Genomic DNA, 27,138 nt, shown 5'->3' with positions numbered 1-27,138 from the left:
ATTAGGAATTGTGTGGAATATTGGAATTATTCTTGTAAAGGTAAGGCAATTATTTAAGTGCTGAAGGCTTTTCTGTGTTGGTGTACATTCCTAATCATACAGGTCATGGTAATCCTAAGTACTTGAATAAAGCCCAGTTGTCTTTATTCAAGCTGTTAGGTTTATCCAGACAACCTATTGAACAAACTTCATTGTGCATACTTCCATAACTACAGTCTGTGTTTGCCTCTTTGAGATTTTTTTCTGTTTCCTACCCACATTTTCTTGTCTTTAACTTGCCTTTAATATTCATTATCACCTTTTTGTCTGTGTTTAACTTCTCGCCACTAATTCTTTTTCTCTTCTGCCTTTTTATTAATCAAAGCTTTCCTTTTTTCCTCCTTTTTCTTGATGTCTTCAGTGCTCGTTATGGGAGCCCCAAACGACAGCTGCAGTTCTACAGGTACCTGTCTGTCTCTAATCTGATGCTCACTGCTTTGTCCCAGAACCACTTCAGTCCAAGATGAGAATTTCTTTTACCTGAATCCCTGTTGTTTCGTGTTTGCAGTAAATGTTTAGAGCTTTTTAGTATTTCTTTTATTTTATTTCACCATAGTAACCTTGTGGTGAAGACTTGCTGTTCTGTTATTTAAAACCATGCATCCACCTTTATGCAGCATAGATAAGACTTACCATCTACTATTTAGCTGCCTGTGCACATCCAGCCTAAACCTGATACGGGTGATGATGGATTTTGTTGCAAGGTTGCTCACAAAACCTTTGAATCAACAATATTTCTCAGTGTAAATTTGTTTTTTCCTCCTGTTTCTGTTTTTCTGGGTTTTTTTTTCTGTAGTGACACTTGAGACTCCCACTGTTGTACTTGTCTACATCGGATTAAGGCTCTCGTATTTGACTCAACTGCTTTTTCAACACTTTTTTGACACAACGAAGCAGATAATCAGTTTCTTCAGTCATCGTTTCTCCTCTAAAATGCATCTTTTACAGCTCTTGAGAGTTGAAAATGATGTGTCATCTTCTTAAAACCAGAGAGACCATTTTGAGCCTTTCTGGGAATGGGAAGATTCCTTCATGGAGTGGACCACACACACTTCTCTAGTAGTGAGCATTTAGATGGTCAGTCTTTTGACTGCTTTAGAGTAGGGATCATATTTTATGGACTTAATATCAGGCATTATTCTGCTGATCCAGTTAAAAAAAAAACCTGACTATGTGGATGTGCTTGCAATGAGCTCACTATTGGATTCTTGGTGCCTTGTACATTTCTGTCCTTTTAAAGTGTAAACCGTCCCAGTAGCTGCATCCCAGCCTATGTGAAGGGTATTGATTAATCCCCCTATATGTCTCACTCTCGAACAGCCCAGCGACATGATACTGGTAACAAAGTAAAAAAAAATTTCAGTCAAACTTGAGCCATCGTGGGTAATAACAGCCTTCATTTGGGTGTACTCTGCCAGTATCTCAGTTGAATGAATGGTGAACACATTTTGAAGCTGTATAGACAAATCCAGGCATACACCAGAAGTAGACTGTCCACCATTGCTGAGGTGGCATTTCTGTGCATGTCAGCGCAGAACAGATGAGAACAAGACTTGTGCATTTCTTGGCTGTTTGAACCGCAGCGGAAAACTTAATTGTGGTAAAAAGTAGATGCAAAGATCACTGACATTTACTTCATGAAGATTGCTGCTGTCTGTGTGACACGTTCGCTGATGGTCTTGTGTGATACTGGTGTGTTCGCATCAGGGCGGAGCACACAACATACAGTGAGCAGAGGAGGAATCACATGATGCCATGGCAAAGGAAACACTGGATTTTATTCCCAAAAACAAAAACCTGGTAAATATTATTCAACAGTTGTCAATCTGACATTAAACTTTACATATCCATGTTGCCATGCAGCTAAACATGATGCAACAGGTAACATTTGTTATGTTAGTTAATGCTAACGGAATAAGAGGCAATGGGCTGCAGTGTTGCTGAAAGTAAATTACAAATATGGGAGATCTTGTAAAATGTAACATTAATATTTTAGCTTATCAGGGCAAAGTTGTGACCAGAAAAAAAACAAAAACAAAACATTCTGTCAGTAACGCTAACAGATCTTGGACAATGTTCTGCAGCCTAAACTGGTTATATCAAAACTATGCCAAATATGACAAAATGGAAAATTAACTGCTTTTGAAATAGTTTGAAGCTATTTCTTTACCAGCTTTTGCTAACCTATTATAATGAGATTTGCGTTGTATATTCCAGTGTGGATTGTCAGCAGTTTCTGTCAGATGAAATATAGTTTACATTAATGCGCTGATATCTAATATGAAAAACAGAATAACTTTGAGATCTCCCAGATAAAATACTCTTATCAATAGTTGTCGACCACTGTCTAACAATCTCTGTTCAGATATTCATGCTGCTGTCTATGTCAGCAGATACCAGGTAATTAAGCACAGTAATGGCGGCTCCGCAAGAATGCGCAACACACAAAACGACTGCTGGATTAACCTGTACCTTTTGGTATTTTTGTTCATTGTCACTTGTTGGTTCGTTATCCACACAGCCATCATGCAAGATGTTGTTTTGGTCAAATGAATGAAGTGGATAACTGAAATAACCTGACGAGGGATGTGAGAGCTTCTTTAAACAGCATGTAGCTGATAGAGAGTTTAGAGTGTTTTGTATGCAGTTCAGCGCATTTACCTGAACACGCTGAACTGCGCTGATGTAAATGCAGTTCACCTGAACTTCTCTGAATTCTTATTGTGAAGTATTTCTGACATTGGCTACAGTTCTCAGGGGACTGAGTGCTTTGCTGAAGTATTGTAGTTGACTTCTGGTCTTCATCTCTTGGTATAGATTACCAATTGGGGGGAAAAAACAAGATAATCAGGTTGACATTTTAATATGACAGAGGCAGACAAGTTTAAGGTTAACCTTAAAAGTCACAACTCCACTATTATGTTTTTAGAGCTAGTAAACGGTTCATGAACCCATAAATACCTGTTGCATTTGATGGAACTTTTTTTCTTTTAAGTAACATTACATATCTTTTTGACTTTATAACTTTGTGTTTCTGACTTAATTTGATGGCACAGTGACATTTACTATGTACATTCCTGGAGCCACAGCTGTCCAGCAGCACCCTGAGGCTGAAAAGCTGCATTTCACAACTTTTTTTTTTCCCCCATCCTGATGCATCACTTTACAGCAGCATTTTTATTTATGGCACCGCGTCACACACTAGCAACTGGATATCAGCCCAAGCGTACCATGGCTGATTCAACAAATAAACTGAACACAGGAAGTGAGGTAAAGAAAGAAACAGCCCAAGACGTAAGACAGTAGTCAACATGGGACTCAGTTTTGCTGGCTGGAAAGAGCCAAAGTGCGACAGTGGCTCAGGTTGAAGAGCCATCGTCCAATAATCTGAAGGTTGGCAGCTTGATTTCCACTCCCCCAGGCAATCTTTCTTGTCATTGGGCAAGACATTTCACCCTCCTTTCTTCCCGTGTCGCTGGTGTATGTATGTGGATGAATGTGGATGAACGCAGATTGGCTGCCGCCTTTAGCTTACCATCACCAAGTATGAATGAGGAGTGAATGAATGATGGATACAATGTAAAGGGCCTCGAAAAGCGCTGTATAAATCTAATCCATTATTATTATTAAAGTTCAGGATTGGTGTTTTAAAGGATTTCTGGGAATCTAGTGGCCTTTATATCACATTACTTTACAGGAAAATGGTCAAAGAGAGTGGGCAAAAGGCCCCAGACTGGGATCTGAACCAGGGTCGTCTCTATTGTGCAATTAATTTGATTGTTTAATTCAGAATATCAGATATTAGCATTATTTCTGGATAAAATGTTGCTTCTTATCATTTATTTAGGAAGTCATGCAACATTACAGTAGTAGACTTTCACATAGTCTGTCCTGAAGAAAAGATTTATTCCATCCTCTATCTAATTTCATTTCTATAATTTTTAAAAATGTAATAAGGGAGCTAAAATTTGAGGTAATATGAACATAACAACAAATTGTCAAGTTGTTTTTTTTTTTTTTACAATATGTCAAAATAGCCCTTTACATAAAATGTCTTGCAGTCTTATATTTTCAACTCATGTTTACAGACATACCAGTAACATTTAGATTGAGCCTTATTGCAGTGTGATCATTTACATAAACTCATAGCTATAAAAGGAATTCCATTTTGTTATCAATAAGGTTACCATGGAGCAGCCACACTGGAGTAATTGTGTCTGTGAGCCTCATTATGATGAAGCAGTGTCTGATATTAACAGTAATCTCAACATAAGACCACTGAGATGGGGAGAGATGCTGGACCCCTGCTTACTGGTGTACTTTGGTTAAAGAATAGTTGGACATGTTTGGTGGTTTGTCTATTTTCTGCATGTGTGTGTATATACAGTTTATTTGTATGATACAGTGTGTGTGTGGTTTGTGCTTCATATGCACACAACTTCATCCACTCGTTATTGTCCATCTCTTAGCATTCTTTCCTGTGGAACAACAATCAGAGGCTTTTAGTTCAAAAGCTTTAGTGAATAATTCAGGGCTGATATTATTTGCTGCGGTTAGCAAAAACAAGACCGGCCACTAAACGACATAAATGGATTTCTTCCATGAGATCTCGCAGGGAGGGGAGGAGGAGAGGTGTTGGTTGTGGTGATAAGAGTATTGTCCAAGTGGTGAGGGGAGGGATGCACTATCTCATTCACTAATAGGTTTAGACATTTCCTAGTAAGACACTCCCAGTTTGGGTGGACCTGCTTCATGACTGTCCGCAGTCTGTGTTTATAAGAGCAAACTGGCACCCCACAACCTCGCTCATGAGCCGACCTCCAAGAAATCGAGTAAGTTTGAAGAAAGATTTGCGCTGACGACTGTTGAGTGTTTTGTTAGTGTGTCTGTACGACTGTGAGGATACTGTGTTGTCTGCATGCAGCCTAGCCAGAAGTCTTCTGTATTTATGCCTTCTGTCTGTGTGCCAGGATGAGATTTGTTGCAACTTGTTTATGAAGACAGATTTTTTTTTTTTTTTACCATGTCTTAATGACATCAGTAACAATAATACTCAGCAATAACCAACAGCTTCTTAAAATCTATTTTAAAATCTCAAGCCAACATTAATTATGCTGATTTCAGTGTGAATTATCTTTTAAGTCATAATTGAAAATTTAATGTTGTTTTTTTTTTTACTTTCTTTAATTTTGATGGCGGTTTCATTTCAGTCTCAGGGCTCGCTGAGATGATTTGCTTAGATACAAAGAAAGGACTGTTCACGTGTTTGTTGTCGATAGACATTTAACGGATCGATATAGTCTGGAACCTAAACTACATTTCAGATCAGCAGTTAAATATAATTTGATGTTAAGGCTTCAGATAATAACATGCACTGTGATTTCATTTCATTTAGTAACTGTTGTAATTATCTTGTAATAGTGCAGTTTTTGATTATTTATTGGTTATTTTTATAGATTTTTTGCACATTGTCATATAATCTGTAATCTTTCATAAATTATTAGTTGAATAAATTATTTCTAGTTACTAGTTTCAGCATGATTTCAGAACTTTTTTATATCTGATTTTCAGCAGCTGCATGCAATTATGAACAATTTCAGTATCTTATTAGAAGTATTGTTTATAATATGTTTATATTATATACTGTTTATTTTAATGTAGTTGTTTTGTAGGTTTGGGTGTTGTGTATCAACAGTGTATTAAATGTGCAGTCGCAGTCTATATGCGATCTTCTGCCTTTGCTGTAAAATGTTGTTTGTGGTCAGTGTTCACTGGTGCATTTGGCATTAAGTTGCATTCTTGTAGTGATAATGGGGCTGACACAGTGCTGCCCTCTGTTGATTAATTTAAGCAAAATACTTTTATTTTTCTTTATTAAGATCCAATTCATGGAGAAATCAGATATTTTTGTTTAACAAAAATAGGAATAGCAGTCTAGTTGTTAAATGTTTCCTAAAGAGAAATAACTGTCTGAAATTGATAAAGACACCAATCTTGCATTAATGATTTGTGGCAAGTGCTTATTGTAAGACTGGATCACTTTTCTGCTCCTTATTGTGCTGATTTCTACTTTTTCAGTGCAGTCTCATTACACCCATATGTGGGATATTCACAAATTGTATCATTAACTATGTTCAGCAAGTTTATGTTTTGCTCTTCATATTAGTTTTAGTCTACTTATTAGCTTAGAAGTGATAGAAGTAATATGTCCCCTCCTGTTGCTCTGCGCATGTTTTAATGCCTCCCCTTTTTAGACTGCATGTGCCCTTTTTTGTCCTGCTCCTGAATGACCAACAAGTCACCTGGATGCTCCCTGTCACTGTAACCCTGCCATTGTGTACCTGTAAGGGGAGGGTAGTGCTGGGCTATGTTGTGCGACTCTGATTACAGGATGCATGGCCATGAGCTGCCCCAAGCAGGAGAGGGTTTTTTTTCATGACAGCAGGTGCTATTTAAGGAGGTGGCTGTGCCTGGCCAGTTCCTCGCTTCATCCCTGTCATTACTTTATTTTTCATTGCACGGGTTGATCCAGCATCACGAGAAGGAGGAGAAGGAGGAGGGGGGGAGCATGTTTGCGGGAGGGTATGCCGGTGGCCCCCGGGGGCCTCCCGGCAGACGCAGGTCCAGTTATTGTCCTCCTGAAAATCTGCAGATCTCCAAACCGCCAGCGCCAAGCAGCGGTGTTCGGAAGAGCAGCAGCAGTGGCAGCGGCAAGATGCTGTCTATGTCGTACAGCGAGAGTATCCGGAGCGGGATCAACCGCTACCATTCGGACCAGGGGCTGAATCAGCCCCCGTCCAGGCCCACTGACCAGGCTGAGCTGCAGAGACTGCGAGAGCAGAGGATCGCCGCTCAGATTAAGAACATGGAAGACTTTCTGAAGATGAATGGCTTGGCCTTGGAGGAGTGTGTGTCTTTTCAGACAGGCATGAAGTACAGGTAAGAGAGCAGTAGAGCTGGACAGGGACTGAGTTGCTCCCCTGACCGGGACGGGGTGGGGACTGAGAAGCAGCAGGCTAAATCAGTTTTGTGGTGGAGATCTCAGAGGCTCAGATGTTTGCTGAACAGGTGTGTGTACTTGTCTGCATGTGTTCACAAGTTTGTCCGTCTCAAACTTGGATTTTATTCAGATACATATCATAGACATAATGTAGTAACAGGTAAGTATTCCTTTGCTTCTTCTTTGCTAGTATCACCTCAGCCTTGTTCTGTCCTCTGGTCAGACTGCACTCATGTGAAGGTACTGGGGCCAGGTTTTATTTTAATCATCTAGGTCGGTGGCATATTTGCCAAACTGCAGGGGAAGGACAGACTGCTCCGTAAGGAGTTATCTGGCCCCTTAAATTCACACTGACTTTTTATTCTCTTATCCTTCTCTCTTCAATCAGACTTTTTTTCTTCCCTTCTGAACAATGAAAATGTTGCCTCACAAACATAAAACAGCCATTTTAAGTATGTTTCAAATATTTTAAAGATTTCAATGCTTGATATTGTTAGTTTAGGTAAGTGGCACCCGTGACCCTGAATTGGACTGAGCGGTATAGAAAAAAAATGAATGAATGATATGTGACTTTTTATCTTGGTAAAAATAATGATTTTGTGAGACTTGTCTCTTCTGAAGCAATATCACTGTTGGAAAAGTCCAAAAGATTTTGATTTCTTGGTCCGTGAAAATCTGTTAAATGTTCTTTAGTGGCTTGAGAAAATTGTGCAACTCCTTCATGAAAAAAAAAAAAATAAATAAATAAGCCTTGTACATTATGTAAACGATATGCATTTCAAAATTGTAAATTTGGCTGCACGTAACTTTTTATACGTGATGTTTTTGAGATGGGATGTTAGAATAATGTGCACTGTACTGGTACAATATCAGTAGCGTATGAAAAAATTTTGTCAAACACTTTGAGGTATTAATGTCGGTATGTTGAGTTTTAACATCAAAACATAATATAAAGACTTGAGTTTTTATGTTTTGTGTATATTTTGTTTCTATGTAGCACTTATACTTTACTTCCAATGTGTGTGATGTGTACTATCTAAACAGAAACAACTGGAAAATGTTAGCTGATTTTTGTCCATCCCAGGTAACCAGACAAGTAATTTTATGGACTGTTGAACTGACAGAGCAATAGGCTCAGCATCTGTTGTGTTGGCTGATATGGCCTGTTGGTCCCATGTTGTCATTGTCATGGGCGTGGATAGCTTTCATCACACACAGGCACGGCTGCTGTTGTTTTTCACTCGGACCAGTGACTAGAACGCAGGTTTGGCTGGCTGATTTTACCAAGTACGTCTGTCTCTGCAGTCCGTGTTGTATGTCACTACTTGTAGTTACCTTCCTGCTGTGTAAAGCTCAGCCACTGGCCTGTGACAGGATCTGGTGCAGCTTTGTGAGCGCGCATGAAGAAGAGTTAATATTACCAAGAGCATGTCCTACAGTATAATAAAATATAGCTGTAAGTTCTTATCTAGCAACAAATCCAAACATGATTTATGATTTTCTTGTGTTTCTGTATTAGTATTAGCAGAGGAAATCTTGTCAGGTTCCCACTGTACTGGGATCGCCTTCAATTCTGTAATTAGGGTTGTAACTAGGTCAGCAAGTACATACAATCTCTGAGTCAAACTCATCACTATTTCAGGTGTGTGGTCAGCAGGACGACTCTGTATTGCTACTAGTTCCCATTTACCGTAACTATTCTTTTCCAGTAATTGCACAATACCTTTTCCAATTATTCCAGAAATATGGAAACATTATTGAACATTATTAATAACAATATCCACACAGATCTTATTTACAGGGAGAAATACTCGCTGCTCTAAGGTGGAGCAGAAAAAAGGGATTCATATTTACAGCTCTAAGCTAATAAAGCTGATATATGAATACTTAAAGGTGGGTGAGCACCTTTATCTTATATCTTTGATCCTGCTTAAGGTTATTTTGTTAATGTTATGTTATATCAGGAAGTTCATATTATAGAGTAGTTCCTTTATTTCCATTATGTTGCTCTTGAAACAAAATACTACCACTCAGCAGGCTCATTTGAACAGCGGTAAACTTTCTCTTCATGTCCTCCGACTGAAAGAGCCAGGCGGTGGTTAAAGGAGCCAGCTTGAGTTCAGCGAGGCGAGACAGGAAGCCTTATGTCTCCTGGACTGTATAGAGAAAGACTGAGTGAGTATAGATTTCTGGAGTGACTTCACAGTAATGGATGTGCTAATGACCCCCATTTGGGTGTTTACAGATAGAAAGCTATGTTTGACTAGAGGTGTTTCTCTGTGTGTAGTAATGCTTTTCTGTACAATTTTGCTTGACCTTTCTGTAATGAAATATTTCTAAAACTACCTTGTTGAAGAACTTATTATGATTTTTTTTTCTTTTTTTGATCAGGTCCATATATTGTTTTCTGTTTTTAGTTGTATAATTGTAACATTGACCAGACTCCACTAGGGGGCAGAAAAATGTTAATGCTGGTGTATGCAAAAACAACGTTACACTGGTTTAGGGTTATTAGGGATAAAATTGTAGTAAAACATCCCCTGTGTTTAAGTTCTAGGGTGCTTTTGTAGCCTGCTGATGAACAATTAATTTTCTTTCTCATCTCCACTTTTTGTCTTTTCTGTTAAAATGTCTTCAAATACTCCACTACTTTAATCCACCTCTTACTTTTCTTGTCATTCAGCATTTTTTTATACTTAGTAAAACAATTAATGGAAAGCTAAAGAGTTGCCACAATTATTTAATAAACTGCTCAGCCAAATAACAGTTAATTAATCTGCAATGGTAATAATAATAATAATGGTTGGAAAAAAAAAATTACGATTTATTTATATATATATATATATATATATATATATATATATATATATATATATATATATAAAATATAAAAATCACTGTGGTCAAGTGAATGCTGTCTTGGAAGCTGTGCTTGTGGAAATGTGCTAACACAATTAATTTCCACGGGGTGGTGCAAATGCTCCACTTCAGCGGCTTATTTAAAAAAGAGGGTCATAATTCAAATACCTCTGGCTGTACTGCATGACTTGATGCAGTCACTCATTCTTTCTACTCCTAAACAATGAAAAATTCTGTGTCAGTTTTTAATGAGCATGGAACGTTGTTAAAACCAGGACAAGCAGTGACCAGATCCATTTCAAATGCCAGTCGATCATAAGGTGGCAGTGTAGAGGAATTCTATTTTATTTTCCTTTTCTTCAGAGCATCATTCAGACACGTTTGAGCATTTGTGTCTCTGCTTCTTTCTCTATCATCAACTGCACTAGCCTCTTTCTCTGCCACTTTCTTCCCCTCTTATCTACACAAACAAACCTTTTTTGAAATTAAACGACAAGTGTGCACTGTTCTCTAGGCTGTTATTACTTTTTTCCTTTATCTCAGTAGTGCTATAGCATGTGTTTCAGTCTGGGCTACTATGACGTTTTTCTTCAGGCAATCCCCCACTCAAAGGCTAAATTTAGCAAGCTACTTGTGTCCACAGCTGCAGATGGAAACAGTTGAACAAGCTCCACATTAAACTGTTCTTCCACTCATATATATATATATATATATATATATATATATATATATATATATATATATATATATATATATATATATATATATATATATATATATATATGTGTGTGTGTGTGTGTGTGTGTGTGTGTGTGTGTGTGTCCCCTGCATTCATTCCATTATGCCACAGCTATGCCTTTAAGTCTGTGTGTTTGTCACCAGAGACGTTCCGTAGCCTTTTAGAAGCTTTAAAAATTGTATGTTACTGTTTTGTATCCCATAAAGATTTATGTTTAATACCAGTCAAAACATGCTGTGTCCACATTTCATATCCTAATAAAAATATATATTGTATTAGTTTAAAAACCCTAGAGTGTTAATGCTAGATGTGTGGGCAACTTAAAATTTAGTTTTAACCTTTAGCAAGTGTTACACCTATTTTTCTGTGGCTGTGGAGCTAGAAAACACTAAGCTACAGTGCTTCTCATTATATTACTCTGGTTTAGAGGGTGTTACTGAAGCTTTTCATACATTTCTATGGTTTAGTCGGGGATGTGTGACATGAATTTAATGTAGAGGGAAATTTTCTGTTTCACACATGGTTGACTTTTTAGAAATGCAGCAAAAGGTGGTGTTGCAAGTTTATTTAGAATTGTAGTCAGCTTAAATTTGCTTTAGGTAAACCATTAAAAGATGTTTCCTTTCATTGTGCTTTTAAAAGGACATTTGCTTTTGCTCATATTTTAGTTTGATTTTAACAATGAGAACAGACTGTAACTGCTAGTGCTGAGTCCAGTGCTCTGACAGCTTTTGTTGTATAAGCAAACCATCACATTGTTAGGTTTTCAGTAGTTTGTTGTTAAGGCATAACATTTGTGTATATTGTGATCAGTTTTGCCTGAGATTTTCTCAGAGCACGCTTTATCAGGTTCTTGTGTTTGCACAGACTGAAATCTCAGACAGAAAAAAGTTTTTCTATCCAACATCAGAGATTTAGTAACAACCCTCTGACCACATTATAGCTGCCCTGTTTCTGTGCTCTACAGGTAGAGGTCATTCAGGTTCACAGAATCAGCATCTAAGAATAAAATGGAACCTCCTGCTCCCTAAGCTCAGTTTAACCCCCTTCGTTTGGTCTATGTTCACACGACCATCACAAGCTTTGTTCAAATGGCGTTTGCTGTACATTGGTAGGTCAATGTAAACAATCTTTGATTGCTTTTAGAAGCTCAGCATTTCCGGATTTATTTCATTTAACCTTTATTTTTTCAGGCTCTATTTATTGTGTTATAATTGAATAAAAATGCAATTTTCAAAAACCTTGGGATCAAATTACTGGGTACAACATGGAAGGGTGCTGCAAGCAATTACCCTCATCTTTCCTCCGAAATGCATACATTAGAAAGCAATTGTGTCTTGCAAGGTTTTTCTGTGTGAACAATTCTTCAGCTATGATAAATGCACGCAGGCAGGCGGGAGGATCTGCCTTTGAACAGGATGTATTATTCTATTTCCTCTACTCACTCTTTCTTTCTTCAGATTAGTGAATGCACTCCCTCCGGCTGTGCAAATCATCTGTGTGGTTTGAGCGTACCTTGTTATTTGAGTCATGATGTTGCAATGGCTACATGAATGTGAGATTGCAACTGTACAGCAGTGGTCAACATATCTGCTTACGCTGTGTTTTTCTGCGCCACAAATGGCATATTACATACACATTTATGGATACTGCTGTGGTCTTGTGTAAACGTTAAAGGATTAGTGTAAATGTATTTGAATAGCGATATTTTCCAATATTATACATAACAAAACTGAGCACCTTAATTTTAAGCAAAAAATGTGTTGTTACGTAAGTTAGGGGTTTCCTGTTATCTGTTTTTTGATTGTCTCAGCTTTCTTGCTCTGTTGGATGTGTTAGTGGGGACAGCTGAACTGACAACTCCTCCTGAGCCCGGCTGTCTGCAGGGAATCTGTCATGTTCACTGGAGAGTTAAGAATTGCAGCACTCGGTGCTCACAGATGTGACCTGTGTCTCTCTTCGCTCTTATATGTCCGCAGGAATTTCCAAAATGTCTGAAGAGCTACACCTCATTTTCCAAATGTCTTTACATTTTTATTATTGTCACTTAAATTCCCCAGTACTTTTTTTTGTTACAGTTAAGATTATTCAGATCAGCATTTGCTACAGGTCTTTTTACAGAAGAGTACAGAAGCCAACATAACCTGTAAACAGCGACACTCTGTGTTTTTCTTGTGTTAATTACTCATTACAGTGACTTAAGAGTCAGCACTCAGAAATATTAAGACACCCCTTCCGGATGCATTAAGTTGCTAGAAAGGCATTATCTCATCTGTCGATCACCACTGTCAATCTGTCTGACCTCACATCTCTTTCCATCAACTCTCTTAAGCTCCTTCACCCACTCATACACTGTTCTCAGTCTCTCCATCACATCTCAAATGTTGTCACGGAGTAGCTTAAATCTGTGCAAATTCTGTTCCATCAGTCTGTCAGTAAGTGGTATTTAGATAGTTAGTGGACATCTGGCTGACAGAAATGATGCAGCTGTGCTCTTTTTCTTTTTCTTTTTGGCTGGATATACTGTATGCTGCACCAACAGTTGTTGCCTGCAACAAATTGTCATGGCTGAAAGGCCCTGAAAGGCTCGATCAGTCATATATTCACAAACAGGAAGGCTGAACAAGAGTGACAGGAAGCAATTGAACTGTCTGGATTAATATTAATAAGTATACGTTTTTCTATTTATGCAGCTTTTGTGTGTTTATGCAGGATTTGTGTGTTGAATTTTTTATTCTGGCAAGGGACTCCCTATCACTGCTGTACGCCCTGAGAGGGATACGGGAAGTCATAAGTTTGACAGATGAGGCTTGGCATCTTGCCGCTACGTTGGATGCCAGTTTATGTGCCAAACTCAGATCGATGGAATACCCAGTCTGCCCCCGTGGCTGTATATGTGAAGACACAGTGCAACACACACTCTGGTAATAAATGTCAGTTTTGGGGGTCCTCCTTCCAATGTAGTAAGAGTTTATTACCACCATTGTTGGGTAAGATCACAGCTCATGATAGTATCCAACAGTACTTCTGTAGTCAGAGTAGTTTCTGAGGAACTTTGATTAAAGTAGTTGTCTTCTCCGCTCTTTCACTGTGCTTCTCTGCTGCTGTATGAGGGCAGTAGTTTGGTAGAGGTCAATGGTCTGAGCTGAAACTCCAGTACAAGCAGAAAAGACTCTTGAGGCCTCATTATGGCTTGGTATCATCAATGGCTTTATCCTTTTTCTCACTGGAGATGTAAGGATGAGCAGAACAAAACCAATAATTCTGATTGTATGAGTGTGTGTTCTATAACTTTCTTTTCAAGTATTGACAACAAAGGATGTAGGAATATCAATAAGTAGAATACAAAAGATTTTTTTCTTTTTTTAATAACCATTTAATATCATCTGTTGGATTGCATATAGCCTTTAAATGTGATTGTCTTCCTCCAGTTGTTTGTTTAATATCTTGATCTGCACTCTCCTGAAAAACGGTGCCATTTGTTCTAGTTACTTTTACTCGGCTACAGTCGTGATCAGGGAGATGCACAAGTTCTGCTGTGAATCCTCAGCTTCTCTCTCCTCTGCCTCCCCCACACATTGAATGAGGTAAAGGGCTCTATCAGTTCTCTACATTCACTCACAGTGATTGAGTGTCTAAAGGATTTCAGATGCTCAGATCTTTGGATAACAGCAAATCAGGCATTTAATCAAAGGAAGTAGGCGAGGGCCCTGACACATGGGAGGACATTGTGATAATATGTGGAGTGGGAGGAGATTTGTTCATCTCTGCAATCCCACAACCTGCTACTGAGTCTAATAATGGTAACTAATAGGATTTAGTTTTTAGGGATTGTTTAGTTGCTTGCTTCTGCATCAATATAAGAATACTCTGATTGTAAAAGAACAGCTGTTTATTGGCTTTGGATCAACCCGAATTACACTCTTATATCTTATACACCTTGGAAATAACTTTAAAAATATCCCATTTAAACAGTGACAGTTGCAGTGGTTATTATTTTCAGTTTGTGACAGATTTATCTTGCGGCAAACATTGAATAGAAGTTAATTCCAAATGTTCTCCAGCACACTTTGATGGATGACCACAGAGTAGCTCATAGATCAGGCCGGTATGTGCTCGATAACAGTGTTGGGAAAGGAAATCCCAGTTAAAGTGTTCTTTAAAATAGTGCAGAGGTTGATTAAACAGAGTATTTGTCCCTATCAGTCAATGCATCCTTCGAAGTCATTTTTTTTTTTTTTTTTTTATTTCAAGTGAAAATGTAGGTAATGAATCAAATACACAAATGTCAATAGATCATAAAAACAAAAAGATGAAACTACTTATCTGTAAAATTTTCGGTGTTACATGTTTATTGTGTTGAACAAAAGCTCTGGTTTTTGCTTAAAGCGTGCTAGCATTGTAATTTCTTTCAGAGCGCTGTACATGTCTTCATGCAGTGATGAGGTGTCAGTCATGTTTAATTATTGTCTATTCTGCTTATCTCCTCTTTTGGTTCAGTTTTTGTTTTCTAGATATAGTGTAAAGAGTGAAATGCATGCTGTCAGGGCTGGGTTGGCAGATGTGCCTGTTGTGAATTATTAAATCATAGTAAGTGTGACAGGCAGGATTTAAAGGATTGAGCATATTTTTTTTGCTCACTGGGTTTGCATGTTTTTGTGTTTTTTCCTGCTGTTTTTGTTATTTGCAAAGCATTGATGCATGCAGCGTTTATAAATGTGTTGGGCATTTTTCACAACTGTTAAAGTAGTATTTATTTGGTGGGAATTGGTCAGTTGTAAAACATGCTAAAAGTATGAAAAAATGGTGCTTTGATTTTTTTTTTTTTTTTTTTTTTTTTTTTTGATGGATCACAGCAGTCAATAAATCAATGGTCAATACAACCTTTTTTTGTAATGACAAGAATTGTAACTGTAAGCTTACATTTGTGGAAAAATTCTGCCCTAAGATTGCAATTTTCAAATCTTGATTTTGTATTTAATGCTTTTTTGAATATCATTAGGTGCATACTTCAGCTGGATTTTGATGACATGTCCTCATATGTAGCTGTGGGATGTTTGCCAGGCTTGTACTGTGTATATGCATAGCACAGATCACAAGGCTGACACTGTATCTGCATGGCCTGAATCCCTGTCCATGGCCTCTTCCAATTCTGAGTACTTCCCCCATGTCACGACTCCTGGGGGTGGGGGCCCTGGAGCAGAGTCCCATGAAGTGCGGCATCATGTTTCCACAGCAGTAGTGGTGGTGAGTGCTTGGACTATACCCTGTGCTAAAGAGATGTCAAGTCATGCTAATCTGCTCTGCAAAAAGGGAGCAGGGGTGTCAAAATGAACCCTAATCATTTCCCATCGTCCTGCACAGCATTAGTCAGCCCTTTTAAAACTCTTTAATTTGTATTTGTGTCAAAGAAGGAGCTGGAGGGTGGCAGTTTGAGAGCTTGGCTTATCCACTCTTTGCACACAGTGTCAGACAGAAATCAGATTTCAGTTCAATTAAAACCACCTTTCCCTCCAGGGTTCTGGTTAAGACTAGGAAACCAAAAGGTTGTTACTCCAAGAATAGACCTGCCAGTTAGCAACAGCCCCTTTTCGTTTGATGCAGGTCACTTCTTTGACTGCTTCACTATACTATACATGTCTGCTCCTGATGGCATCTCTTTTAATTATCTCCTAAGCACACAGCTGGTCCACTCAGATAAGCTTCAGTATTATATTACTGTGTGTGCCTCATCTATTGTCTCATCAATCCGCAGCCAGTGTTGCATTGAATCCAGCTTCTGTGGCGTTTACTTTCAACCTCCAGCCATTATAGTATTTTTTTTTTCACTAAGAGAAACTATTATATATAATCAGATTAAAATCTAGTAATAATAACAATGATGAGAAATGATTCTGTAGATTATATTATAGTTTCTGGAGTGTTATCCTCTCTTTTAATTAATTATTCTATTCATGATTAAATAGAATATGGATTCAAGAAATATGTTGTATGAAGCCAAAAACACTATCTTAAATGTCTGTGACATCCATCTTAATATTGTAACATAGAAAGTTACATAATCAATATTTCATGGGCTGTTGAACAAACCCACGTGAGAGCCCCTTTTTTTCTGAGGCCAAAGGCTCCGGACTCCTAAGCACTCAGCCTCCCCATGTTCTCCAGACAGAATTAACTAAACCCCACTGCAGGGCAACAGACAGACAAAGACGTGCTCAAAAATGCACTTTCTTTCTTAAGAGAGGTGCTGTAAACACACCAGATTTCAATGCTTGCTTTGCTCTCACACTGCTGTGGCTCTCTGAATATTTCTCCTCATAGCTTCTCTTCATATCCCTCCCACCACATTCCCTCCCTCCTTCTCACTCTCTCCCCCTCTCTCCTCCTATCTCTCGCCTGTGCACTCCGTTCCTCTTTATGCTGAGCACAAGGCATACAGATGTAAGTTTAATCCAGGCAACAGTCAAAGCTGAGAAGTGAATCTGAGGTTGCCCTTTTACTAACATGCAATAGTAGTCAGTGGAATATGCATCAGCCAGCGCAACTGTCAAGGCGGACTTATAGGGGGAGATGAAAACCTACTGGAACTGTGTGCCGTGTTTCATTCTCTCTATCTCTTGGTGTGGATATATTCGTTGCCACTCTTAAAGCTTGACTGCAAGAGGTGTTATCTGCGCCACTCTGAGCTCAGTTTTAGAAGGAAACCACAGGGTCTGCCTGTTGGCCTCTGATCTGTTAAGCAAGAAGACTTGAATGAATCAAGGAAAAACTTAAAGGGAAATTCAAACAACTTGTTTTTTGATTTTTGTTTTATCCATTACACTGAATTGGACTTGCTTTTCATGCCTTTGAAGACTACAGTTGTTACAGATTTCTTTGTCATACCAGCTGAAGAGGAGATGTGATAATGTAGCTTCTGGGTTTGGACTTCTTTGACAGGACTTTCATTTGACCATCACTCTTTGCACACATTCCCATCAGCCCTCCCACCTCTGTTACACTTCTGTCTTTTTTTAACTTGACATTGTGAGCTTGTCAGTCACTTTAGAGACTGGGCTGTGATTTTGTTGTGTGTAGCTCAGTTTGGAGTGACAGCATCCTTTGGATTAAACTGCCTCAGGCTTCGAGAAGATCTTCGGACTTTCCACCTCGGGGACTGATTTATCTGGAAGGGAATTTGATTAGAGAAGTCCGAATTAGGACGGTCAGGCAGAAGCCAGGATGCAGGTGTCATTAGTGTGCACGGACCATCGTGGGGGGGTCAGCCGCAACACAGAGGACCGGCTAAACCGACAGAATGCCAACAGCCCCAACACAGGCACCCGCAGCAAGTTCAGAGCTGTTGCAATGGTGGCTCGCAGTCTTGGCCAACTATCTGTTCAGAGTGTGCCTTCCTCCAGCGAGCAAAGTGTGAAGACTGGCATGAAATATAGGTAGGGTATGTCCAAAGTGTTAACTTGTACCTTTAATATCTGGCTGTAGACCTTTAAGATGTTTACTGTTAATCCTGGCTTCTCTTCAAGTCTATAATAAAAGAGAGAATGATTATTTCTCTCTGTCAAAACAGCCAAAAAATCCACCTGTTTGACATTGCTCACAAATAAACAAATGTACCTGTTTATGACAGAAAGTGAATAATTTAACTTCTGGCCACGACAACAGACGTGACTTTATTTTATTATATTTTTGCATATATTAGTTTCTAAGTGACTTTAATTTAGTTAATAATTAAGTTCTGATCTGCTGTGGAAACAAACAAGCCCCATAAACAAATCTCAGTAAGCCACGTTTTGTTCAGGATTAAAAGGAAACTGGTATTTTTCCAGATTATTATTTTTTGTGTAAAATTACCCGATAATTACCATTTATTCACTTTACACTGGGTAAATATTAAACTTGAATTTCTAACACTGCTGTTTGTTACCAATTCTGTTGTTGAAGAAATAATTTAATCACTTGTATTTCCAATCTCTAAATCAAAATATTCATGAAGTCACACAGTTCTGTTTTATATATTCAGCTTAACATCATTGATGTGTAAATAAAAACAAAGTGCAATGAGTACCAGGAGCTTGAATGAGGAGAATGATGTAACAGAAATTTTATCCCCACCTTTCGCTTAATAGTTGTAGTATTAATTCTGTTGCTTCTATTCTGATGTGGTTAGACGGCTTTCTATTTTATTCATGAGAAAGTACTGAGCCTGTTTATGTGCAGGAACCTCAAGGGATATAAAGACTGAGTTTTATCTAACACCCCGTATTTGGGCATTTAGGCACATGTTTATTACATAAATGCATTTATTTCAAAATGCAAATGTTTTCCATTTGTGTGCTGAATTATTCAGATTAGCCCAGCTATTACACAAGGGCTGAAAAAGGACCTGAAGAATAAAGATGAAGTGCAATATCTTTAAATGCACATTTAAAGCGCTGAGGGTTTAGGAACGAGTGGCAGATTGAGCAGTGGTACAGAACATAAAATCTGTGCAGAATCAGCACAGTGATGTACAGTACATTATGATCTGCTACAAGCTGGCCAGTAGGAAGCATTTCTGCTTTGCATGACATTTCATTCAGTTCTACCATTTTATTTCACAATAATAACATACTCAGTGGATATATTCCTGCCTTTGATCAAACTGCTGTTTGATGGTTTTATGTAAAATACTGAATTAAAAGAAGACATTATAAAACTATACAAAATTTTTTCATCCGTTCTTTGCCGAACAGTTTGATATAATAAAGGCTGATGTATTAAAATATAGTCTAATGTTATTCTAGTCATTAATGTCTATAGCCTCATTATGAGCAACCAAATATTGCCAGAGGTGTTTCTTGTTATCTTTTGTAAAAAAAAAAAAAAAATTACGATTATATAAATTTTTTGACAAAGATTTCAGAGAACAGGATATAATGAATAATTATAATAATAATTATATAATTTCAGTCAAAATGTGCTGGATTTAATCCTTCTGTTTCTTATATGGTCTTTTTTTTCTAGCACAAATAATTTGAAGAACGTATTATGTTCTATATTTGTATAATCCTGTTACGTGAATGTTGTAGTGTGCTTTAGTTGTGATAGAAACCTACTACATCATTACAATTTCCCTCTGGGATAAACAAAAGTATTTTTCATTTCATTTTCATTTATTTCATAAGCATGTCATAGTAAAATGAAACGTTTGTTTTCAAGTAATGCAATTTAGTAAAAAAACCATCAAGATAAAGAGAACAAACTGACACATAAGTCTTTTTGACTAAAATGGAGATCTAAAGCTTAATTAGAGGAACATTACCCATCCTCAGTGGTGTTGTCTTAAGTCACATCACAATCCTTAGCATCTGATTTGCTAGCGGCAGCCTCGTTGTGTTGGCACACTGTCATCATTGAGGCTAATGATATTGAATGAGAAAAATCATTTTCAGCTCGGGGGCCAGCGGCTGTTTGTGTTCTCATCTCTTTGCAGTGCAGTACAATGTACATAACGGGATGTGTTTGGGAGCTGGGCTTGCATCTGATGTAAACCAAAGGTAATGCACGCCTTGATGCAGCGTGAAGAACAGAGATTCATGCACTTAGGGCATGATGTAGTGTTTGTGGTTTTGTTTTGAAGAGATAGGAATGAAAGGGGAAGGAAGGAGAGAGTGAAAGAAGGGAAGGGAAATGGCGATGGTTAATGCTGGTGTAGCCACTATGCCCAAGAGGAAGTACAGTGTGCTGGGGTGATCTGTGCTCATGTCACTGTGAATCTCTCAAACATGCCTCTTGGAGTTGAAGCTGGCAAACCCTTTAACATGGCCGTCAAATTTTCTTTTCATCCTAGAGCTTTTTTTTTTTTTTTTTTTTTTTTTTTTTGCTAAAGTGAAAGGAAACTTTTCATTTTGCCATTCTGACAGCCAAGGAGGTTAGTGGTTTTATAACTGTGCCCCAGAAGAATACAGTTAAAGCTGCCTTAACCACCAAACAAAACTTTGCCCGATTATCCGCACTGGAGAATAGCAGTGTGAAATTCAAATTAGGCTCATTTGCATACAGTCCTCTCTGTATCCTTGAATAGCAGCCTTGACTCAAGTCTGTCTGCATCTATGAGCTAGCATGCAGGTTATGTAGGAAGTGACCTCTCCCCACAAGGCCACAGAAACCTTTAAAGTAAGCGTCTCCTCTAAGCATGAAGAGATTGCGGCAGCTTTATGAAAGTGCCTGTCGTTCTGAAATGGGACTCTGCGTCTGACTGATACCACTGGTTAAAATCATCATGCTAGACTGTGAGCTTGCACTTCTTCCAAGGAATGATTAAATGCTTTCAGTCAGGACTGAATTAATGAAGCACACAAAATGGCTTGTGATTATGTAAAGTAGTCTCTCTCAGGAAACGGAAGAATGGCTGTAAGATTGGGCAAGCAGTGCAGGTGAGGCACCAGTCCTCTGCAGTTCGGTCTGGTATTAGCGCCTCTTTCAGTCAACCAAACCCTGCTGATTGGGAATTTTATTCGCTGAGGTTTAGCAAATCTTGAAAGTAATGCTGAGGTAGATGGGTTTGACTATTACATTTCAGCTGGACTGCCATTTTTGGGCTTTGCGTAGAAAAAAGTGCAAGAATTTACTTTAAAACACTGTGGTAATTTATATGTTTCCAAAGCAAAGCATCTCCAGCTGCAAAACACCTTTGCTGGTGTTGCAGTCAGTGTCGTTTACTGCAGAGGCCACACAAATCAGAGCTGACTCACCTCCTTCCCTGGTGCAAATCTTCCAAGTAGCTCGCCTTAACATTCCTCTCATCACTGGAGGTTCACTTGTAGTTGTGAAGTTAACATTGAGTCACAGCCTGAGTAGATGGCCACCAGCAGTGTGGTGTGATTTAAATGGCATCCATCTACCACCAGTAGATGGATGCCATTTAAATCCCACCATCATGTTATGTGAAGTTGTCCTGTGTCATTGTCAATGACATTACTTGTCCACCATGGTTGTCTTTGTTTTGTGCACCTTAAAGCGACTTGAAAACCAGATGGCAATAAAAACGACACGATAAATGTGACAAAAAAAAGTACTTTTCATATGGAACCATTTACAAATTTATAGTGATTAATTATCACTATACCGCCTTAATTCTACTGGCAAAGTGAAAGCTGAAGTAATGGAGTTTAGTTATTGGAATGGTTCCATGTTTGTTATAGAAGATTAGTGAAACAATCACTATTTTGTCACACAAATGGAGAACCACGCATCGCTCTGGCTCGGGTAACAAAAGCTGTGGGTGTGAGATTTGGGGCGTAGTGAGTGTGGGTGCCTGCTGGGACAATTTCCTGCATTGTGAGGGCTCTCATCATCAGGGAGCCTGCTTTCCACTGCCTGAACTCCCTCTTGAAATATGAATCATACATAGACCGTGAGGACTGAACAGATCGCACGTACTGCAAATACACTTTGACCCCTTTGAAGTCAATACGAAGACTCAGCCACAGCACAGATTTCACGCCACAGCAGCCTCTTAGGTACCATCTTACGTACGCACACAACATTTGCCATCTGTTGGCTTTGGGCATTTTAGGAGAAACTGCTAAACAGAGATGGTTCATTTTATTGATGCAGGATTGTGATGCAGCAAGGTTAGTCTGTGTTGGAGCGAATGAGTTTGCGGGATTGAGAAATATGCTGCCTGCGTGTTTATAAGCTTGTCTGGAAGTGATACATACGAAGAAGAAAACTAAGACAGCTGTTCTTTTTTCGCCTCACTGATGAGGTTTAATTAGAGCCTCTGTGTGTGCGTCTTACTGTAGCACCACTCCCTTCTCTGCATGTTATTTTCATAGATGCTTCACAATTAGCTTAAATAATACACTCACAAGAAGAAGCAAGTTTTTCTTTTATTTAAAATCTAAATTATAGTCAAACAAATATTCTTGTCCAATACTGTTTGGTTCTGTAAATAGTAAGTGAAGATACAAATTTAGTAAAGGAAAAAAAGGGAGATACTAACATATGCCGATTATAAAGCTGCTAACAATAAGTTGTGTTTAAAGTGTGAAGTAAAAATGAGCACTAAGTAAACAGGCTCTCCACTATCAAATTTCATTCAGCATTAGTTTCTGCATGAAAGACGTTTGAGCTGCTTGTTATGCAACATGTAAGGCAGTGATTGAAGAAAAAAGCTGCAGTTCACACTGGAGTGAAGCTGCACTACAGTAGGAGGCCAGAGCGTCAGCTTACACAACATCATGATCAGTCATGTGTATCATGAATATGTAAACCCCAATTTTTTTTAATTAAGCAGATGGAAACATTTCTTAGCTGTTTGTCTAGTATAATTTTATTTTTATAAACCTTTTTACAAGTTGTTATTGGGCTGTTGGTCGTTTTTATGTAAAACCCTTTCATTAGCTTTTGTGATTTGAGCTGCGATGATTTTTTTATTCTGTTTTACTGATTCATCCTATGAAATACTAGAAGTTGTGAAAAGTTGTGATTATACAATAAGAAAAAAAAAAGACTTGAATGAACTAGTAAATGCCTTTTTATCTTTAAATCTAATTCACACTGATGGCAACTCAGTTTAGTAAACTAACTCATTAATTCAATAATTGTTGGTGACCTTTGTGAAAGAATATAATGGGATTTTTCAACCAAAGCTGGGTTTACTGATGTGTGAATTTTTGCTTTGCACAAAACTGAAAAAAAATCCTTGTACCATTGAGCCAGATTGGCAAAACTAACAACAGACAAACAGCTGCAGTGCAGTAAGACAGAGCAAATATGCACTGCAAAGTAACCAGGCTTCTGTTTGCAACTGTCTCTGATTTTTATTGTGTCTGACAACATTATTGCAAGGATTCCTTCAGTGGCTGTGTTATTTGTGCAGGGGGGCATCATATTATGTGACGAGTACAAAAGAAGTCCGTTCTAATCAGACCTAAGGTGGGGTTTGAGCAATCATAGCCTCGGACATGGATTAAGTGCTGGCACTATCTAATTTACCTGTGTCAGGCCCATAGCCCATCTAGGAGATTTTTAATTATTTGAACAAGGTGTTTAAATTGGATTTTCATGCCCTTATTTATTTAAATCAGAGTAAACAGAAAAAAAGCTTATAGGAATACATGAGGAGGAGGATAGAGCATTAACAGCCACAGGAGATTGAACTTTACTTTCTGAAATGACCTCCAAGCATTTTGCAGCAGTTCACTTGCAACAGATTTTTTTATTCAGTAAAATTGTGCTGTTTATTGAGGGATCCTGTTTCAAATGTTCACTTAACTACCAAGGTCTGTAAAGTGTGTGAACAAGAGTTATATTCATTTGTGCATTCAATAAACTTTTAATTAACTAGAAAAATTGTGAAAATCTAAAATTTTAAGGCCACGGTTTGGAAAAAATACAAATATGAAGAGCCACTGTTAATCAGTCTGAACAAAACCTTTTTACCTGTTCAGACTCCATAGCATCACTTTTTTTCTAGATGACTTTCTCTGTTGTGTTATGTTGTGTTATGTTGTGTTATGTTATGTTATGTTATGTTATGTTATGTTATGTTTTGTTATGTAACAACAGCACACTTCCTGTGAGACTTGAATTCTCCTGAGTTGTACCAGAGATCTTTGCTAAAATGTTCTGAAACGCTGATGGCAGTATGTGTGTTTGTTTTGACACAGTTGCACATTCAGATCAGACAAACACTTTCACAGCTGCTACGTAATCTTTTGTGTGCTTGCTTTGTTGCAGTTCTCAAGTGTTTGCTGGGTGAGGAAAAATTAAGACCTGGTTGAAAAAACTTTTGTCTTTAAGTTTATGTTTGACACTTTAAAATACTATTTTTCCATTAAATTAGGATTTCAGAAATACAATTTTTGTTGGTGCAGTCCAAAACATCAGTATTCTTCCCTGTGATTTCATATCACATTTGAGCACATTTCAGTGTGTCTCTGAAGATGTTGTGTAAGAGACATTGGTTAAACTTAGAATATTTCCAGTTTGCCCCTCTGCAGCATACAGCTGATGATTTTCCGTCTCTGTGGGCTCCGGCAGATTTATGCCCCGACAAGTGCTTCTGAAAATGCTTGAGCTAGATGAAAAACAAATTCAGCCGCAGGAAAAAAAACTCTTGAGTCTGCAATCTGTTAATGCCAGACTAAAAAAAAAACAAAAAACAATAAAATAAACTGCCATTGACAGCTGTCTTAAAGTGCTTTAATGCCAGTGGCTCTATCTATGTTTCTGGCTTCTGAAGCCGTTTGCATCCTCCAGATTAAATCACATTTGACATCGTCTCGTGGTTCTTTAACATGTGGGACTAAAAGCAAATAACAGAGCACTGTGTGTAGCAGTGTTTAAAGATTCAGTATATCTTGAAAGTCAAAATCTGCATAACAAAACAAACACAGAAGCTAGTAAAGCTGCACAACTCCATTTTTTTTTTTTTATCTTCAAGTTAAACCTTTTGCATCGATGCCCAGTTGACAGAATCTCCATGTGAGATGCAGCCAAAAAAAATCATTAGCAAAACAAGAATGGTTGTTTAAAAATCTAAAGATCCTTGTGAGTGTCTAGAGGTTTATAGATTAGTCAGTCTAAAGAGCTTGATGGAAGAAAAAAGGAGGACTATTTGGGAAAGTAATAATGTTTAAGTGAACTGTTCCAACTTGCTAAAAGTTAGGTGAAACAGTTGGTGCTGTTTATAATCGCACATTTTCTTTATTCTTCCTTTTATGAGTCAAATAAACAAGGTATACTGCAGTTTTTAATGAGCTCTAGATGCTTATTCTTGAGTTAACAAAACAAGGCAAACTGCTTCACCTTCCAGCATAATTTTGAGGCTGTGCTTATAGTGTCCTTTCTCTTGCTGCATACTTGGCACACTGATATGAGAGTGGTATCAATCTGACTTTCAATACAGAGACAGATTAGCATATTTCCAGAAATGTCAAATTATTCCTGTCTATTCAACTCCAGGAAAATTTCTTCATTCAATCAACTCTAGTCAAGGCTGACCCCCAAAAATTCATCTTGGTCCTTTAACTGAAGAACAGAAGCTTTTTGTCCAGAGTTACAAAAGAAGGTCATCCAGCAGAGAGAAATGAACAAAACTTTCAGGTGGAAAGCTGTAGGAAGTGCACAACAGACAGCTCAGCCATTCAAGTTTCTCACCAGAGAGGAAACGGGATAATTGAGGCTGGCATACCGTTTGCTTTTCTTGTTCCAGCTAATACAAAGAGGAGCAAATGATGATGAAATCTTTGTATTTTGCTGAACTTTTCATTTCCTTTATCTAATCCTTGTAACTCCCTTTAAAAACCTTTCTTATAAATGTCGGGATGATTGTAAAGCAGTATTTGAAGTTCACTGTTGTCTCTTCCTTCCCTCTTTCCTCCAAGCTGATGTTATATAAACCTGAATTGAGGAGGAAACCACGTGCAAATGGCATTCGCTATGTGTGTTTTTCTGAAGTTAAAGCCACGAGTGAGGTTATATTAATAGTTGTGCTCAGTGCACAAATCTCTCAACACGTTCCAGGTCTGTGACCTTTTTTTTTTCCTCGTTCATCATCCTGTCCACTGACTGCTTGGCCTCTCTCCCACTCACCCATCTTCACTTCATGCCTACAGTTCTAACCAGTGCACATTTCCTCACACACAACTGTACATCAGCCCCTTCAATGCTCTCAACAATGGCTCTTAGACACGTGTTTACGATGTATTTAACGTAGTAGATATTTAGCCGATACTCTGTGTCGTGAAAGTAAGTGGTTGAGTAGTTTGCAAAATACAAGTTCACAGTAAATAATATAGAAAATATAACACTAAAATAATACAAGAAATAGAACAACAGTATGCGGGGCTGTGACAAAGTGGGTGAGTCCACACCATTTGCCACTGTTTCACATGATTTCAACAGCCCATATCTGTTTGATTTGAGTTTAACAACGTTGGCTTCATCGTTGCTCAGTGCTCAGCAGACACCAACTATCCCGGGTTTGTTTGTGTTTTGCTTTAGTACAGCTAATATACATAAACATCTGTTTAAAGCAAGCCTCAGACCAGTTTTCAAACCTTTAGTTCTGTTTATTTGGTTAAAACCATTTTGTTTGTTCAATATTTCATTTGAATATGTTACTCCCAATACTTACCATGTGTTCCAGGAGCAAAAGGAGGAAAAGCACATCACTTCTTGTATTTATAAGGGTTGTCCTGATTAGTGATGTCACTGGAAGGGATCAGGTATGGGGGGGGGGGGGGACTGATTATGTTTTGTTACAGGAATTGTTTTGATTTTTCTATTGCCCAGTTGTGCGTGTGGTACCAGGATACAATTATTAACAATTGTGTTAGTGCTTATTGAAGTGTACTGTGAATGAGTAACTTAATTGTATGTTGGAATTATGTGTAAAGGATAGACTCTCCTGTCAAGTGGTAGGAGCCTAGGGAAACCATTTTGTTAACAGGACTGAAGGTTATATAAGGCTTGCCTTTTTTATGTGTTCAGAAGAGCCAAGATAATGTAG

The 27,138-nt window shown here is 38.2% G+C and overlaps 1 protein-coding gene across 4 annotated transcripts in view; it reads left to right on the top strand.

The window, feature by feature from the left end:
• kcnab2a (potassium voltage-gated channel subfamily A regulatory beta subunit 2a) overlaps positions 1 to 27,138 on the top strand; it is a 99,385-nt gene that overhangs the window by 50,852 nt on the left and 21,395 nt on the right. For 2 of the 4 annotated variants that reach the window (XM_041979726.1, XM_041979725.1), the window contains exon 3: positions 401 to 442. The exons of 1 other annotated variant lie outside the window; for it this stretch is intronic. In XM_041979726.1, the coding sequence (XP_041835660.1) occupies positions 401 to 442 (42 nt within the window). Of the gene's footprint in view, positions 1 to 400; positions 443 to 17,068; positions 18,071 to 27,138 lie in introns of those variants that run through there. One more of the 4 variants, XM_041979724.1, reaches the window with a different exon arrangement.

This window comes from Melanotaenia boesemani, chromosome 3, assembly GCF_017639745.1.
Source record: "Melanotaenia boesemani isolate fMelBoe1 chromosome 3, fMelBoe1.pri, whole genome shotgun sequence".
Taxonomy (NCBI): Eukaryota; Metazoa; Chordata; class Actinopteri; order Atheriniformes; family Melanotaeniidae; genus Melanotaenia; species Melanotaenia boesemani.
The sequence above is the reverse complement of the archived record's forward strand: the minus strand, read 5'-3'. Positions and strand labels throughout refer to the sequence as shown.